Genomic DNA, 18,438 nt, shown 5'->3' with positions numbered 1-18,438 from the left:
TGGTGACATTTAGGTGCATACATTAGCAGCTTGCTCCATTGAAGTTAATATGTCACCAAATGTTCATATTTATTTTTTCTGCCCTTGAAAAATTGCCCCATTTGCTCCCACCTAAATCCTCTGTTAGTCCTCTCGTGGTGAGATTACGAACAAAGGTTACTGTGGTATTGGACAAAATCAGGTTATATAAACATGATGAAGTCAACATGGTAATTTGTTGACTGGCTTCACCAAATTAGACCCTGACCCAGCAAACTGAAATCATGTTTATTTGTGAAGTTAATGGTTACACATACAGTCTCTGTTGCTGTGCTTCAATAGCTTTATCAAATTCAGTCTTGGCCTGTATGCCATTTTCTTTGCTTTAATAATTTCAGCAAACTGCAAAAAATAACTTTCTGCTTAAACAAATATATCTGTAAGGATTAATGTTTTTAAAATCGTTTTAATACTAGTTCTCAACCACAATTACAAATTTAGCAAGGCAGTAAAACATGAGTAAAGCAGTTCGCTGGGAGTTGTGACTCTAAACAGAATGTCAGCTGCTTCCATTTTTGCAGAGCAGTGGGACCTCTGTTTGGGGTTATCTCATTGTTTTGGTCCATCCATTTGCCGCTCACTCTGTTGTTGCTCATGTTGGGCTGTGGCCAGAGATAGGAAAACAATGCTCTCTGTCAGTCTTTAGGTTCAGAGAAACAGCTGTAGCGAAGGCAAGCAGAGAGAGAACTAAAATATAAAAGGACAAGGTTACTTCATAAACGGTTGAACTGTATTGTTCTGTGTTTTCATAAGATCTTACTTTTAAATGCAAGTAAAAATTGTTTTTTTCTTTTTTAACCTTAAAGACGGACACCATGAACTACGTGGGGCAATTGGCTGGTCAAGTTCTCGTAACGGTCAAAGAACTGTATAAAGGCATCAATCAGGCCACGCTGTCGGGCTGTATTGATGTCGTTGTTGTCCGCCAGAGAGATGGGACCTACCAATGTTCGCCGTTCCACGTGCGCTTCGGCAAGCTGGGTGTCCTGCGCTCTAAAGAGAAAGTAGTAAGTCTAACTTTTTGTCCTCAAGTTTTCTCCTTTATACTTTTATGTAGATTGATGGCTTTAAAGTTCTTGTGGAAAAAGCATTTCAAGATGTATTAAATAATTGCCTTTATTTGTTCTACAACTGATTTCCATCTTGGTGCCGAGGTGGAMGTCTTGGCACCRAGATTTTTCTTTTTAAACTTTTTCTCTTTTGAAACTGACATGTCTAGCATATGGACATTTTTGATTAACTTTCAACATAGATGTATCAAAATCAAATTCTAGAGCTAACTGTTAGTTAAAAGCAGCAGTGTATAAAAGAAACCATAAGCATATTTCTGCATCCACCCACATGGTACAACAGCTGTTACTTATCTGGTTGCTTCYACAAGCAAGCAGCTTTCGGACTACCAGTTAGAGCTTTTTGCTAGCAGTGCGCACAAAGTTAATTTGAGCYATCACTGAAAGATAACATGATTCACTTATCTGTCCTCGATAGATTTTTCATCTTACCTGCGTTAGTCATGAGTCAATTGGCAATGGATAAGCAATCTGCAGGCATAGCAGTTTAAAAAAGGCAGCTGTTTTTCAGTAGTTTAGTTTTGCTCAATATTATGTTTTTCTTCATGTGTGAAAATAGTTTCATTACGGGTATTCAGGTAGTATGCGTGAGCTTATCAACATTACTGTGGATTACATAACATTGTACTTTGCTCCCTTGATGTGCTAAAACMCTCTTTTCAGTCGTAAAAAGAGTAATGAAAACATATTTTATTGTGATGCAAAGAATTTGATTACAATAAAACTAACACAACCAAATTATACAACTGATTGCATACAACTAGTSCTGCACTTGTTGTGCCCAACTCCAGCCCTGAAAGACCGCTGTCTAATAGTTTGTCCTGCAGATRTTTTTGTGTGTTACCACACCTTACTAGAATGGATGAGTTATTGCTAGGGCTCTGTGGCAAATGGCACCAGGAAAGTAAAACAACCATTGGGAACGTGTGTGTTGAAGCATGGCCACAACAGGATCTGAGGAAGGTGACCCTCTGGGAATTGTTTTGTGGASCACTTCCCTGCCTGCAAACGACTATATTTAATACTAGTGATGTGAAATATTTTTTTTCATGAACTCATTATTTAAAACGTGTCATAGAAATAATTWWAAAAAGATGTATATTATTATTTTCTCCATAAATCTGCGTTCCTTATCAACTGTTATGGTGCAACTCATTCATTAAAACAAAAGTAGATTACGGGGTGCAGCCTTAAAGATGCACACTTGTTTAAAAAAAAAAAAATCAGTAATGTATGCTGCAGTTTTAATCATCCACAAGAATGGCTCTGGCTTTCCATTAAACAAACACATATAGATCACAACATGTGACTCCGCCAGTACAGATGGAACAAAGATGCTTCTTTTTTCCCCCAAAAATAGTTGATACTATTTCTATTTTTTCTGAGGTGGCTCAATTAATATTGGCTTTGGAACAGTTAGGTTATTTTCAGTGCTTGCTTCTCACTAGGGTATAGACTATTTTTGTAGCACATTTTTCATTAGCCTAATTGCTGAGAAGGGGCAGAAGGATGCGTCCAGTTTGGTAGAGATGCTTCGGTATGGGGAGAGAAATTTACATCGGTGTATTGCAGCATGCCCATCTTTTTTTTATGTTCGGCACATTAAAATTGGGACTGGCATTTAAAGTTATAATACAATTTAAAAACAAATTGTTTTCTTTTTCCATATTTTTTAAACGCCAACAAAGGGATAGCCATTCAGGATCTCCAAAACTCYCTTATGTCGTCCGATGTGCAGATATCTAAAACAAGTTGCTAAGGATGAATTAAAATGTCAGCTCTTCAAACCTTTTGACTGGTAGAGTACTTCCACACAAAAAAAATGACCCAAATTAGARAATGCTAATTACAAAGGCTCAAAATATGTCGGTATTGATATTAACAAGAAGAGTACTTGTCCTGCAATAGGGGAGTTGTGTGTTTGATTTCAGTTTCCTCTACCGTTAACATGTTTAACTGCAAGTTGTAMGAATGTGTGAGCCGTGGTTTGTATAACTCGGAAAGCGCATCCAAACTTCAGTTCGTTCTTTTTAATCTGAGCAGAGGAATGAACCAAATCTTAGAAAAAGCATACAGATAAAAACTAATTTGTCATGACCATGAAGTTATACTTCTCACGTTTTTCTGTTTAGAAAATGGATGTATCAATGTGGTTGGAGTAAAAATTTACATTGGTTTACTCAAGTGAATGAATGAACGAATGAAATATTTTTATATCCGTGCCCATACCTATAAAATATAATTTGAGTGGAGCGCTTGTTTAGAGASTCTCTGAAAAATCCTTTTTACTGGTAGACAAGAAAAATTTGTTTTAACCCGAGTCTGTCTACCCACCTAGCTAGAATGCTGATGGGCCTGGAAAGGAATGAATGGGTTGTTTCTATGGCAACTGCTCTACAACTTGAATGCATGGGGGAGGGAAGAAAAGGTCCTCAGTGGCTCACAGAAGGGCTGTTGTGTAACGAACATTTATACCTGTTCCTAGGCACAGTTTTCAAATCRGYGAGGACTGCTGCTTTGTGTATTTATAGCCTTTTGGGAAGTTATTTCATGAAAAATATTTGTCTTTTATATGCAGACATTTTTCAACATTAGTTAGTCRCTTTGGAGGGCAACCACAAWGTATTCCTTCCATTTGAAAATATTAATTGAACACAGTTTTACCATGGAAGCTAATATCTTTCTCTAATTCGTGCTTTGCAATATTAAAGTAAATTAACTTAGTGAAACTAATGCAAGTTCATGTAATAAATACACTAATCAATAGCATCAGCAGGTACCCATTACCTGCGCTGAAAAGTAGCTCAAGGATGATATTGGCAATGAGCTGTTGGAGTGAATATAACCACTTGAAGTGAATCTAACCTCTCACTGACTGTAAGTGGATAAGGAGAAGCCTCATTTATTCTGTCTCATTATTAATTAGAGCCTGAAATTCAAAGCCACACTCAGATTAGTTGCTATAGTTTCCTTCACCAGGTGAAATTTCATCTCTAACCTGTAGAGAATCCAGCATCTGCTGAAAAGTTTAGTACAACACATGGAAAAATCCAAGCAGCAATCTATTAAAGGGAGGACAAAGAACATTCTGGTGGCTGTGGTTTTCAACCCAATATTGATGATCTGGTGTCATATTTGAAGAGCTCTCGTGTGCCATAGTGAGCCTGGTCTGTAGTGTCTTCCAGATGTTACTTTTTTTTATTTTATTGTGGCGTTAAATTAGAGAATGGGCTCCATTCCACTGGGGTTTCCCCAGCAAACTCAAAAAGCCTCGTTTTATTGGCTRCTCCACAGAATAAAAGCCCTGGGGACTGGAACACTTATTAGGATTTATAATCCCTGAGGTGAAACATGAGCTTTTCTAAACAGCTTATGTATTCTTTACTTTAAGTGCCATCTTTCTGATTTTTAGATTGCATAGCTGATTAAACCATTGCTTTCTTGKCAGACAAAATGTAGTGCATCTAGGCTGGTTCGCCCAGCCTAGCTAGACATGAATCTGTCCCTATGCGAGAAGTTGAGAAAGAATACCTTTGGAAAAATACAGCAGAGAAAAAAGACATTTTTACAACTTGTTGGCAGCTAACTACTTTTTTTATCGTCTCCCATTTTACACCCCTTCTTTTTGTTGCCTTCAGGCATAAACACATCTCTGAAGCACTGTAATGTCTCTGATTGCATACATATTGATCTGCTCCTTGTGTAAAAGTGCACTTCAAACTATTTATGTTCATATTCAGACATGAACAAAAAGTATGTATAATATATATATATATATATATATATATTATAGCTTTTGGACCAATCAGACCTTCAGGTAGAAAGCTTGAAAGAAAAATGGAGCAACTTACCTGCACAATGTTAAAACTTCCTGTTAACGTCTGTCACTCAATCTCTTGCCCCCTGAATGAACCAYAGACGAGTCTTGACATGCTGTGGAGAAAACATCTTGCCTTTAAATATCKTTTTGCACTCAGCCTGGTGTGTTCACTGAGCTCAACAAAGATCAGTCCTTTGAGTTTTAGACTAAAATGGAAATTSTTTCAAATGGCCTCAAACTGGCCATCTTAAACCACTGTTTGCCAGAATCTTCTTATAAAACCCACTGCCAATGGAACTGATTACTTTCTTAGTTTTCATGTTGTTGTTTGATGWTGTTACAAATATCAGCTTGAATTTTCTTTAATGTTTTCAGATTGATATTGAAGTGAATGGTGATCCTGTGGACCTGCATATGAAACTCGGTGACAACGGAGAGGCATTTTTTGTCCAGGAAGCCGAAGAAGAAAATGTAAGCGTAACAAATGCACACATCATTAATTTGGAAATAAAATTAAACTGTTTATGGCTGAAAGACAAAAGTTAGTTCAAGTTTCAAATAATGCATTTGAGAAGCAGTTAGGCAGTTTATAATCCCCTTTTCAACAAACCACTTTCTGATGTGTTTGTAAAGAAAACAACAAGGTCTGTATTGAGAAATCCACCCACTTTGTTCAGTTGACACATTTGACAGTTGCAAATGTTTCTCCTATCATGACTGCTACTTCGTTGCATTGGTACTTGCGTCTCTACATCTACTGTTGCTTAAGCTTTCGGACGTACATTGAYAAATTTCCACTTCAGCAGATTATTCCTGCCCACTTGGCCACATCCCCAATACCCACCGAGAGTCACCTGTTCTGGATCTCGGCGGTTGAGAAYCGGGCACCTAAAGACCCAATTGATGACGATCCTCTCGACCAAGAAGACCCACCTGACCCCCCTGCTCCCAGTGCCACTGCCACAAAAAAGAAAAAAAGACGAAGAAAGAAGCACAAAGGAGACCCTCGCAGAGAAGAGCTGACCCCACCGGTGTCTTCTGGTAATTCTGTCGCTGCTACAACTGCTGCTGTGCTGGGCACTGGACAAAACGAAGAGATTTTTGAGATGGATCTCAGCTCTGATGAAGAATCCGCACCACATGTATCGAGGTAGTTTTGGGTTCAAGGACTGCTGGGAAAGGCGCTTAACAACATATATATTTATATATATTTTGCATTCTGGTTGTAGRTCACCTTCAACTTCAACAATCCGTGACATTGACCCCAAACTACCTACAGTCAGACATAATCTGGAAGGTTACCCACTGTCTGACAGTGAATGGCCATCAGGTGACGGGTATGTGTAAAGCTAAGCTTTGCATCCCGAGTTTATCATAGATGCATAAAAGGTTCATGTTTTGCTCATTGTGTTTCACTTCCTGCCTTTCAGTCATAGCTTGTCTCAGGCCTTTTCCCCAAAGAGTGACTCTGAACTGGTGATGAAGTCTTCAGAGAGTTTGCTGAGGGCTGAGTCCCATATGCAATGGACCTGGGGGGAGTTTCCAGAAACAACCAGGGTAAGCACTTCTTGTCTGTAAAAGTCACAGCAGATGCCAATTTGCCATGTTTTCTGAAGTGACATCTGCCGTTTTTAATATCTAGGTCACACGCAAAGAAAAACCTGAACCAATAAAGACGGTGACCATCACCCCATCAGAAAGCACCCACTTCCGCGTCATCCTCAGCTCGGAGGCTATGGCGAATGAAACGGAGACTGAAAAGGAAGATGGAGGCCCCTCAGTGTGTACCATAGTCAAGCCTGAGCCACGTACCCCTGTCACCACCGTAACACCTGACAGCCTATCAAGCATCAGCACCGTGACRTCTGAGAGTCCTTTAACCCCAACAGAACCTCATGATGTCCTTCCATCCAACGTGACCACCTCCACCCCTTCAAACAGCCAACATACCGATTCACCCTCCAAGAAGAAAGGTACACCGGGTGTCACGCATTCTGGTTTGCARTGAATAAAAAAATAAATAAGCAGAGCCTCACAAAGCCCTTGAACTTTGACATATTGTCACATTACAACTACAAACTTCTGTGCATTTTAACAGAATTGGTTATAATCGACCAAAACAAAAGCAGTGCATAACYATGCAGTAGAAGATGAATGATTTCTGCTGGTACATACAATTTAACAAATGGCTCCTAATTAGTAAGCAGTCCCTGTCTTTTCAACCTCATTATAAATTTTGCTGTTCTGTARATTGCACGTTGTTCATCTTTGCCACTGGCTCACTTATGTCGCCAACCCATAGAGATCCATAGGCAGAAATCAAATACCATTCAAATCATGCAGCTACAATTGCAAAAGGTTCTGCAAAGCATTGCCTCAGGGTAGCTGAATAGAATGGCACAGATATTCACTTCTTTTGTTGTTTTAATCACACAAAATCTGAGAAAAAAAAAAACATTGTTTATGGTTGTAATTTGGCAAATTGTAAGAAAGTATAAGTGCTGTAAATACTTTCCTAAGTYACTGTAAAGTAGCAAGTGATTTTATGCGTTATATGCAGGAGTCCCAAAGAGGAGTCAGCATCAGGGTCCAGAGGACATCTACCTAGATGACCTAAATGTCCTTGAACCCGATGTAGCTGCAAGATATTTTCCCAAGAGGTTTGTTCATGCAAGAAACACTTAATACGTTCACTTCTTATTTATTAAACACGTGCTGTATTTTAAAACTGGAAATCATATCAGTTTCAACCTACGGCTTTGAACATCCTTAACTTTTTGTCTGCCTTTCTGGTCTGTTTGTTCTTTCTTCCGTCAGTGAGTCTGAAGCAACGGCAAAGCACTGGATCGACTCAGAGATGCATTCTGGTTCCCAGTCTCCACAGTCCGTGGGTAGTGCAGCTGCTGACAGCGGGACAGAATGTCTTTCTGACTCGGCCAGTGACCTCCCTGATGTCACTCTTTCTCTGTGCGGAGGTCTCACAGAAAATGCTGAAATATCCAAAGGTCAGCAATAAAGTGTGCTTGCTGTTTTCAGATAAGACATTCATATCAGCTCTTTTATACACAAACATATTTGTTTATTATCAGTTTAGATGTTTGTTAAAGCCTTTCAGGTAGAGAAACTAAAATGTGCTAGAAACTGGTTACATGTTACACTTTACCTGTAATTAATTTTGAATTCCATCTGTGTTTGCAGAAAAATTTATGGAACATATCATCACATATCATGAATTTGCTGAAAATCCAGCAATCATAGACAACCCTAACTTGGTTGTAAAGATAGGAAATAGGTTTGTAAGCTTTTTGATTTATTCTATTCTATTCTATTGAAAGCTTTGTTTTGTAGGAGTTCGTGTCTGATTTAGTTTTTGTTTGTTTGATTTTAGGTATTATAACTGGACACTAGCTGCACCCTTGATTCTAAGTCTACAGGCATTTCAGAAGAATTTACCAAAGGTATTTTTTTGTTAAATTTATTTTGTATTTTAATTATTTACTAAATTCAAAGAATGATTWACTCGGTAGTAAATGTTTTTTGTTCTTGTTTACAGGCTACAGAGGAGGCTTGGATGAAGGAGAAAATGCCAAAGAAATCAGGTCGCTGGTGGTTCTGGCGAAAAAGAGCAGACAGTTCAGTCAAACAGGTAGGTATATGCTCCCCTAGGTAATACAAGAAAACACTTTGCCCACATTTTATTAACATTTTTTCCCAAATCTAGATTCTATGCTACATTAATTGCTCCTCATACCTTCCCTTCCCTTTTCTTTTTTTTTGCTTTAGTCTGAAACGAAGCTTGAAACCAAGGAGTCTCAGCTAGAGGAAGGAGAACCCTCTATTTCTCACGAGAAATTGGCTTTACCGTATGTACTATGCATTCMTGTTTAAAAATGTGGAAATATTGAACATCAAACCAAATCTGGGCTTAGCACGGAATTGGAAAAAAGATGTTTGTGAATTCAGGTGCATCTCATTAAATTGGAATTTTAAGTCATTTCAGTTATTCAATTCAAAAACTGAAACTCATATTGTATCTGATATACACTGATATATACTTTATACACAGTTTTATGCTAGAGCTGCCATTAAAGGAGTCTTTCTTTGGGATAGCTTATGGATTTCGTCTTTGAATAATTGATCTAGTTATCTTTATTTATTAATTTTGGGTTTAGCTTTAAGATRGCACATGGAGGTAGCTTATCAGTTAAATCTGGGTCAAAAATGTAATCGATAGAACACCTGTCTAACTTCAGAGCGCGTTCAACAGCTTGGGGGGAAAAAGGCTCGCTTTTTTTTTCCTTTCTGGCTCATTATGATCCCTGCCAACAGATCTCTGCTTCTTCTCCTGCGTCACTCTGCTACTGCAGTGCATAACAAAACTTAGAGTATATCCAGACCTCTTTCATAACCAGGCTTGCTTTTGAGTGACTCGACACACTAAYGTACAGATGCACATACATATTGAAGGGACTCGCTGCGCACACAGGACTTCGAAGGAATASTGTTGCATCTGTTTTTATTGGTCTTATTAAATATTCTGCTTTTATAGAAACAACATTTAGGATCATCAGCAATAATCCAAAATCAAAATTAAATAATCTCATCTTTTAATAATTCACTTTTTGTATTGACTTACTGAAATAAGTTCATCCATCTATGATATTTTGCTTTGAGATGGACCTGCAGCCTGCAACTATAAAGTGACTTCATTTAATGTCTAATATACGTTTTATCACTGTATTTTTTCACTAGTATTTCATGGGGTAAATAATAAACATAACTGTCCTGTAGGCCGAAAGCAGGAGACACCTCGAGTGATGAGGAATCCAAGGAGGTCAGTGCTGCGTCCTGCCAAGAGAGGCTACAGCCAGCAGAAGGACATCATTCCAYCCCCCACACTTACAGGAAGTCACTACGTCTTTCCTCAGATCAGATAGTAAGTTCTTTGTTGCTTTCTAAAATAGAATAGTTGTTCTTTTGTCTCATTATGGTTTTTTTTTCCTTTTTTTTCTTCATTTTAGGAAATGTGCTTTGATGGCGCAAATAACTGACCTTGGCACTGTCTAAGCATCAGACAGTGCCAAGCTCCCCCTGCTGGCTAAATATATATATATTGTTATGCTTGGTGCCAGTAGGGGGCTCTCAAGACCTGTGCAGATTTTTGCATTATGACAAAACAATTTGTTCAGCAGACCATTGCCTATGTTTGGGTTTTTTTTCTTCTTGTGAATGAAATAGATTCTTCCTCCAGATGGCCTCACGTTTTTCATTCTGTTTTTTTTYCCCCAGGCTAGTTTGAAACTAAAGGAGGGACCAAATGACGTGACATTTAGCATTACCACTCAGTACCAAGGCACATGCCGTTGTGAGGGGACCATCTACCTGTGGAACTGGGATGACAAAGTCATCATCTCTGACATTGATGGTACCATCACCAAGTAGGTGTCTCAAAGGAAAGTTTAGAGGCTCAGTAGGAAATAAAAATCCTAAACTTTAGAAAAAAAAGTCTGTCTTGCATTTTTTTATTTTTTCATTTAGTGCAGCGCATATGGGGAGTTGGGGGATTATTTTTGGAACACTTTATTGGGTTTCTTTTGTATAAATACATGCAAATGTACTGGCTTACCATGCTGCATATTTTTAGAAACTGCTATTCATCCCTTTGTCATGCTGGAGCCTCTTTGACTTTTGCTGCAAAATGGTGATCTATTTTAAAATCAGTGAAGGCCCAGATTGTCAGTCTTGGATCTTGCTCCGTAAACATTCATTATGCAGAAGTGGAAACTTTCTTTTTTTTTTTTTCTTTAGCAAGGCACCATCTGTAGCTCAGCACTCTTTATTGTCACTGATATAACTTTCAGTTGGTATTTATGGCTTTCAGCTTAGATGATCAGATTAGACTGCAGGGCAGACAATAACGCTATATATAAATATTTGCAACTCGTGTGGAAGGTTTGCTGCAGTGTTCACATTTATTGTCACTTGTTCATCTTGTTGATATTTTACTACAAGGCTGATGGGGGGGGCGGGGGGGGAATCTCCACATGGGCAGAATCAAATTTTTTGTGCTGCGAGTCCCATTTCAATCAACCAATCAAGTTTATCTGTGTAGCACATTTCAGCAGCAAGGCGGTTCACGGTGCTTTAAATAATAAAAACGCTAAATTTTAAAGAAAATGCCATACAGTCAACAATTGAACAAACTACATTTTGGTGAATGCCATCACCAAAATTCTACACCTCAAATATGTTTGTCAAGACTGCAATAGTATTGTAGATTACATTATAAATCTCTACTGATAATACATGTTTTCAATCTTTAAAAATTGAAAGAACTTCTTACTTAAAACTATCTAGAATGTTGTGCTGCTTTTTTTTCTGTTTTAGTAAATTATCTCACCGATAGTTCCTCTTTTGAACCAAAACTKATGTCTGCAGCTTATTTCATGCCTGTTCTCTGACGTTTGACATCAAACAAGTCCAGATCGACTGGAGCTTATTATCTCAGCAAACCGCAAGACCAGCATGTGACGTGATGCTCTTTCAAGAACAGGTTGAAAAGTACAGGATCTATAATGAGCCCATTTACATCTCGTTCTGTCAGTGCACACAGCCATAAGCTGAGGGTGACTCTGTGTCTTCCCTATGGGGCCAGTAATTCTCATTAGCAAAGGAAATCCCATAAAGTTTTATATTCACCATGAAATGTTAATGTAGTGGGGTGTGCCCTTCTCTGAACAATCTGTACTAAGAATCCTATATATTTTTCTTTGTGCATATTTAAGCTGCAACTTTACATCTCTTCCATTTTGCCTTTTGAGTGGCCTGCCTCCCACTTGGAGGCTTTTCCAACATAATGTCAATAATGCTCGTTTGTTTTTTAGATCAGACGTGTTTGGACAGATTCTCCCACAGCTGGGGAAAGACTGGACCCACCAGGGCATTGCCAAGCTGTACCACTCCGTGGCCGAGTAAGTGCACAACAACCGGGATTAATTACAGGGACAGAATGAATGTTTGGTCAGCGGTTAGGAGTGCCCGTCTTTGATTCCCAGTTGGCTTTCTGTGGAGCTGATATTTCCTCTGTGTTTGCGTGGGATGCTGTGAAGTGGATGACTCAGTGTGCTCAATTATAATCACGACTTAATGTTTCTTTTAGCGAGAATTAACTGGATTTCTAAGAAGTAATTCAATTTGTAGTCCTAAATTTGCTGCTTTAAGTAAAGATTAGAAAAATTACCGCCACACAGGAGAAACCTCGGTGACTAGAACAACTACTGTAAAATCTACACTTGAGTAACAATAAAATTCTTGGAACTTTTTCTCTCCAACCAGAGGAGCTCCCGCAGTGACGGGTTTCTCTCACTGGGATGTTCAACCGAGAGGTTTAAAAACTCCTTTGTCCCAYGGGCCATTAGGCTTCACAATGCTGTGATTTCTGGGAGGGTTAAGGGAGGGAGACGGAGTAATTAGCATTTTYAATGTATTTAAGTTCCTTTACTAGACTGTTTTTAATGTGTGTATATTGTGTACGAAATTTCTTAATGTTGTGTGGATGGGAATTAATGTGTGAGCAACAGACAATCTTAATTTCCCTATGGGATTAATAAAGTTTTTTACATTACCTTACCTTTTATCTAGAAGTTATGGGTTATGATGATGATGATGGTTGTTTGTGCAGGCTTGGAGTCATTTTCTCTCATTTGCAGGAATGGCTACAAATTCTTGTACTGCTCAGCTCGGGCTATCGGCATGGCCGACATGACGAGAGGCTACCTGCAGTGGGTCAACGATGGAGGCATCATCCTGCCACGAGGACCGCTCATGCTGTCTCCCAGCAGCCTCTTCTCTGCATTCCACAGGTACAATAAAGTGTGATGATGGCCAACACTTTCCTCCAGAAAGTTCTCATGCACATTTAACTTGTTTTCTCTCTTGAAACCTGGATTATTTCTTTGGTAAATAGAGACATATTTATATTTATTTAATACTTGAGCTTATGTATGGTAAGAATCTTGGCTGATATTTTGTAGTTGGGGTATAAATGACAATTTAATTCTATTTGCTAATAGATTCAGACAGAAAAATAAATTTTCTGATCAAGACGTATTCGGGGTTTAAACTAATAGTTTATTATTGGATAGCTTTCAGCATTTGTGCTTTTTACTCATGATATCTTGACTGTTGAGCCAGTCTAACCCTTCACCTTCTGTGAGAGTTGCTAGTTTTGTGTGGACTTTGCTGTCAGTGGTTTGATGGCTTTGGTACATCCTTTTGTCCTTGCATATCTTCTGTTTTTAATATACAACAATCTGTACTGGTTTATCAGATATAGTCTGAAAAAGTAATGCTGCAAAAGTAGTCGATCCRTGTTTATATTTTAATTAAACACTGCTTGGGWGCACTTTGAATTGTGCGTCAGAGCCGTGGGATTGTTTTACAACCTTGAAGACTATACATTGTAGTTGCTATGGCAATGTACTTCAGTTTTATATCCGATGGACGTCAGTAATTTTCAAATGTTGCCTTTTCAAAATGAGTGTCTTATTTGCTTCATTTTCCTGTACAGACCTTTTTTTTTTATCAAAGTATTTTATTTCTTAAGGAGTCTTGGCATCTTTGGGTTGTTTTATTTGTCTATAAAATTATAAATTTAATAGAATGGATTATTAAAAAGTATGTTTGACATAAAAAACAACCTTATGATTTTAATATGGCAACAAACAGAGGACTCATGAAACTGTTCTTTTTTTTTTGTTTTTGTTTTTCCAGGGAGGTCATCGAGAAAAAACCAGAGATCTTCAAGATCGAATGCCTTACAGACATCAAGAACCTGTTTCAGAATAACAAGCAGCCTTTCTACGCTGCCTTTGGGAATCGAGCTAATGTGAGTTAATGCGTGTTAGAAAATCTCAGACTGCCAGATATTGAAGTGCTTGTTTTTCTACATGAACTGCTTCTTTTTTTTTCTTTTTTTTTATTACAAGCCGTTGCACTCAAGGGTGTATTGCAGTGTCAACATGACTCTTTGGCTATCAGTTAGCAGACACAAACAAGTGAAATCAGTACAGGGCTGAACCAGAGTTGAGGTCACTTGGTAAGTTTGAGTCTGTGTGACCTAATGTGGAAGGGAGGGAAGCTTGGGCAGAGTATCATCCTCTTCTGTCTTCAGCTGTATAAACACATACACCCCATGAAGCAACCATAGAAACTTTGTTGCTCAGCAAAGGGGAAAAAAAAACATAAATTAAATAAACAAACACAAACGCTGATCTATTCTAGCAGCTGAAATATTTCAATCGAATGCTCTTAGAGGAACAAAAACAGGAAATATGTGATTAATGTCAGTGACATATCAGTGTGCATGATCATGTGAGGTCAACGTTTCTCTCGAGTGGCTTTCCAAAGCTTTTATAGATGTTATTTATTGAGGTTATAATTTCACTTTTTTTTTTTTTTTTTTTTAAGACTGTGAAGAGACCCTGATGTGTATTTCCGTCTACGGAACATGCACACCCAAGACATTTAACACTTCATTTGGATTCGTTTCAGTTCTAATTTTCAGCATGTGCAGTAAGCCTCTTATCATTCTCTCCATTCAGGATGTTTTTGCCTATAAGGAGGTTGGAGTCCCGCTGTGTCGGATCTTCACAGTTAACCCCAAAGGAGAGCTGATCCAGGAGCAGACCAAGGGCAACAAGTCATCGTGAGTAAATWAAAAAAAAAAAAGAMAAGGAATGACCTCATTGAAACTGCAGGTCATTGTCTCACAGGGACATTTCTTCACTTCCTCACATTCAACATCAAAGCTCTAAACTTGCTTTGTTTCATCCTTAAGTAGCTCCTGGTTGTAACTGTCTCAATTATTCTCCAACTGCCTAATGATGCTTCTGTTAACACTTATTTTGTTGACATTTAGGTTACTCTTTGTGTTAAAAAAAAAAACCTACTGTGAGCAATTTTGCTGCTTCTGGTTCTATTTAAAGTAACAAAAGTTCAGTTTTCCAGTTGCTCTCAGGTTAACCAAACAGAACCACCTGGATTCAAATCAAGTTGATTTAAGAGCGACTTCTACTCTGATGATCCATTTAGGGCAGAGCTCAGGGTGAAGCCAGGGGGGAGCAGCAGAAAATCTGAAATGAAACATTCATAATGTGTTGATGCTGTACACAAATCCAAATGCACTTCAAAAGCTGAGATTTAGTTCAAGCCATTACTCTGTTTGGGTTCTGGGATAAGAAACTGAGTGTATGGCAGGATCAGATCAAACCAGAAAGACAGAGTATTCAGATTTTAACAGGACTTGCATAATATATAACCATGACCTCCTAAAGTAAAAGGTAGAGTAGTTAGATTAAAGTGTGAATTAATATTATCAGACTAAACATACAGTCAGACATCATGAATTAGCAGTTTTTCATTTTTTWGCAGTTCTGAATCATTAAAATGATAAAGTTTTTGTTTTTAGTATGACCGGTCTGCTACTGCCAGCAGAATCATACAAATATATAATTTACAAACGTATATTTTTTGGAAAAATTGAGCTCGGCAAATAATTCAACCCTCAACAGCAATTATATTTACTCATATAAAGCCTTTAAAAGAAATGAAACGTCTATTCTGACTCTAGTTTGACTTTGCTACAAACTCAGTAACTTCTTGTCTGTATGAGATGGAAATTACAGGCTTTGCAGCAGTTTCATCAGGGACTTTATTCCAGTAACACCATGTTGGAATCRAATAAAAACATCTCTTAAAATAAAATACAACTTTTCAAAACCTACATACTAGTAATCAGCCATTACCTAAAGGCATGTTGGGAGTCCTTTACTGTTGGATAAATGTTGCACATCACTTCTTGTAAGCTGCTTTTCTATAAATATGAAACGTCGGACTAAAATTCTCTAACACGCTTCTTTCCGTCCACAGCTACGGCAGACTTAGTGAGCTGGTGGAGCACGTTTTCCCTCTGCTGAGTAAAGAGCAGAACGAAGCCTTCGTGATGCCCGAATTTAGCTCCTTCTGTTATTGGAGACAGCCGCTACCAGAAATCAACCTCGACGAGCCRCTCTAACCGCTGCRCAGACTCTCACCCAGCCATTCATCTGTGCGGGACAAGGCGTAAACACACGTGGAGTGGATCCAATAGCACTTAGGCACACACAGCTCGCTCTACGATTACCAGAGAAAGCAGGGTTAAGACGAAACTTAAAACATAACTTGAAAACTGTATTTATTTTTAACGAGTGGAGATTAACATCAGCTGAAACTTCAACCACTGGAAAGCGGACTAATCGCTCACTGGTGCCAGGTCGCTCTGCTCGACGACCGGCCTGTAGTTGAGTTGTGCAGGGATAGCAATCTAAAATAAATATTTTTTCAAACGGGATACTTTTAGTAACTCAGAAGGCACTCGGTTTCCTAATTTCATTTCATTTTACGCATTTCTTAATTATACGGTGTGAGAGGAGTTTGGCRTAGTGAGACCTGACAAAAAAAGTGAACACAGATTGTAACAGCTGACAYTGATGTCAGATTTCCCCCRACSGTGATGCTCAAACTCATTGSTTTGCAGGAGCCTACTGTAGCAACGCTGCTTGAAGTTCAGTTTTTCTGACACTCTTYACTCACACCGCACATTTCTATTGGCTTCTTCTAAAGGTCATGAACTACGTGCGCAGTGAGTTATGTTTGATATTGTTTGTAATCGAGGTAAAAACTCCGAGTATGCCAAGAATGTATGGATCCGCACTTAGTTGTGGCAAAATGAAGCAGCTTCATGGTTTATTGTCCAGCGGTTGTTGTGAAATGTTTGTTCTGTTGTACAAGCTTTGCAGACTTTGTGTTCTGTTAACAACAGTAATTATTTAAAATTAATATATTAAGTTATTGATTTCTGTTGTAATTCCATTGCTTGTCAGGAAAAAAAAAGTAATTTATCTCCAGTGTAATGAGAAAAAGCTTAAAATGGTATTTTGTGTGGTTGGCCACAAATTCTTGCGCGCTTAACCAGAGCTGCTCAGCTTCGTGTCCGATCTCTCTTCAGTCATGTCTCCCACAGCAAGCTGTTTATTTTATTTAATGGTGGAGCTCTCGACATGTAAGGCACATAAAGATTCCTWGCAAACCTCAAAGTCCACAGCTTTAGTATTAATACATGTAAATATAAGCGATGACGCTCAAGTTGCGACAGCGAAGAYGGGRCAGATCCAAAAGCAGCTTAAAAATTAGGGATTTCCGTTTGAAAGCTTCTTCTATGAAAGATTATAGGATGTTGGTGTGTGTGCGTGTGTGTATGTGTGCTTACCTAAATCACTGAGTGCTGCTGGTGGGGTGGCAGTATCCTGCACTCCTTCTTTATTCTCCCTCAGTGGCTTTTCCGAGACTTGTCCAATGCACTTTGTCTAAGCTGCAGACTTAAACACTCGCATCTAACCAACATGCATTTCATAGGAGGTAACCTAAAGTATGCCATTATTACAAAATGAAGAGTTCTAGTTTTGTCTTTAACATCTATCAGTTTTATTTCAAATATAATGATTTGAAGAAGTGTTTTGACAGTGGAGGGTTTTCTTGTTTTGCAAGTCAAAACTGGGAGTGAAATCTTAAAACAAACGTAAGACTGTCATTCCGACCCCCCCCCCCCTGTAGCTTCATTATGCGTGTGTAATTGTGCATGTTTATTTGTATGACGGATAATATGAGAACCGATGGAGTTTCTTTGATGAACAGAGGAAGAGACGTTAGTTCTAGTTTGGACATAAACAGGAAATACTTGACTTAACTCTTCCTTGGCTTTATGTGTGATTTAGAAGAACATGATTTAATGACCAGGATCATATCTTTCTCCTGAGTACAACATAGGATGTGCTTTAGAGAACTGACGGAGTTTGAACAAACGGAACCAGATTACGTGGATGGGACAAAAAAAAAGAAGAAAATAAAAGCACAACGTAAAAGCTATAGCTACATCTAGTTTCTCTTAGTTCGAGTAATGTTGCTCTGATGTTTTGTGATATATGATGTGTGTTTTTTGATTCCTTAGCGTCTTCTCTACAAAGTTTGAAGTTAGATACGTTTATCTTAGAATTAACAAAAGGAATTTCATTCTTTCTATGAAAGTAAAGCATCTTGTGTGAAAGAATCACACTTCATCCTCTATGATTCCAGGATATATAGTATAAAATGCTCTCACTCACTGCTGTGAAAAAGGATCCGGTGTTTATGCTGATCATCACGTTTTTCTGTCTCAATGCCTTTTTTTGTTCATGTGATTTCTTACAAACGAATATCATAATTTGTTTTGTTTGGATGTAACGCTTGATCTTTGATTGTTTCTGACAAATATAAACACCTTATATGTATGCTGTGTTTGATTTGTATAGAGATGTGGTTTAAAGTATGTTTGAAGAAACAAATCTCTGGTAAGAAGAAGAAAAACACAGGCCTGACRAAATTAGCAATATGTGGCTTGTGGTCTTATTTGTATTAAATATCTAACTAAATCCA

General features: G+C 38.2%; 1 protein-coding gene across 4 annotated transcripts in view; it reads left to right on the top strand.

The window, feature by feature from the left end:
* The window catches only part of lpin2 (lipin 2), a 24,784-nt gene extending 6,346 nt beyond the window's left edge, over positions 1 to 18,438 (top strand). For 3 of the 4 annotated variants that reach the window (XM_017310099.1, XM_017310100.1, XM_008434487.2), the window contains exons 2-20: positions 846 to 1,046; positions 5,305 to 5,400; positions 5,733 to 6,079; positions 6,159 to 6,266; positions 6,360 to 6,486; positions 6,572 to 6,902; positions 7,490 to 7,589; positions 7,747 to 7,934; positions 8,128 to 8,221; positions 8,318 to 8,387; positions 8,483 to 8,575; positions 8,713 to 8,792; positions 9,721 to 9,865; positions 10,219 to 10,367; positions 11,814 to 11,900; positions 12,639 to 12,791; positions 13,702 to 13,816; positions 14,532 to 14,635; positions 15,859 to 18,438. In XM_017310099.1, coding sequence (XP_017165588.1) covers positions 855 to 1,046; positions 5,305 to 5,400; positions 5,733 to 6,079; positions 6,159 to 6,266; positions 6,360 to 6,486; positions 6,572 to 6,902; positions 7,490 to 7,589; positions 7,747 to 7,934; positions 8,128 to 8,221; positions 8,318 to 8,387; positions 8,483 to 8,575; positions 8,713 to 8,792; positions 9,721 to 9,865; positions 10,219 to 10,367; positions 11,814 to 11,900; positions 12,639 to 12,791; positions 13,702 to 13,816; positions 14,532 to 14,635; positions 15,859 to 16,003 — 2,724 coding nt within the window. In that variant the 5' untranslated portion in view covers positions 846 to 854 and the 3' untranslated portion in view covers positions 16,004 to 18,438. The remainder of the gene's footprint in view (positions 1 to 845; positions 1,047 to 5,304; positions 5,401 to 5,732; positions 6,080 to 6,158; positions 6,267 to 6,359; positions 6,487 to 6,571; positions 6,903 to 7,489; positions 7,590 to 7,746; positions 7,935 to 8,127; positions 8,222 to 8,317; positions 8,388 to 8,482; positions 8,576 to 8,712; positions 8,793 to 9,720; positions 9,866 to 10,218; positions 10,368 to 11,813; positions 11,901 to 12,638; positions 12,792 to 13,701; positions 13,817 to 14,531; positions 14,636 to 15,858) is intronic. The other variant, XM_008434488.2, reaches the window with a different exon arrangement.

The sequence above is a fragment of the Poecilia reticulata genome, linkage group LG17 (assembly GCF_000633615.1).
Source record: "Poecilia reticulata strain Guanapo linkage group LG17, Guppy_female_1.0+MT, whole genome shotgun sequence".
In the NCBI taxonomy this organism is placed as follows: domain Eukaryota; kingdom Metazoa; phylum Chordata; class Actinopteri; order Cyprinodontiformes; family Poeciliidae; genus Poecilia; species Poecilia reticulata.
This window is presented reverse-complemented; position numbering and strand designations above follow the sequence as displayed.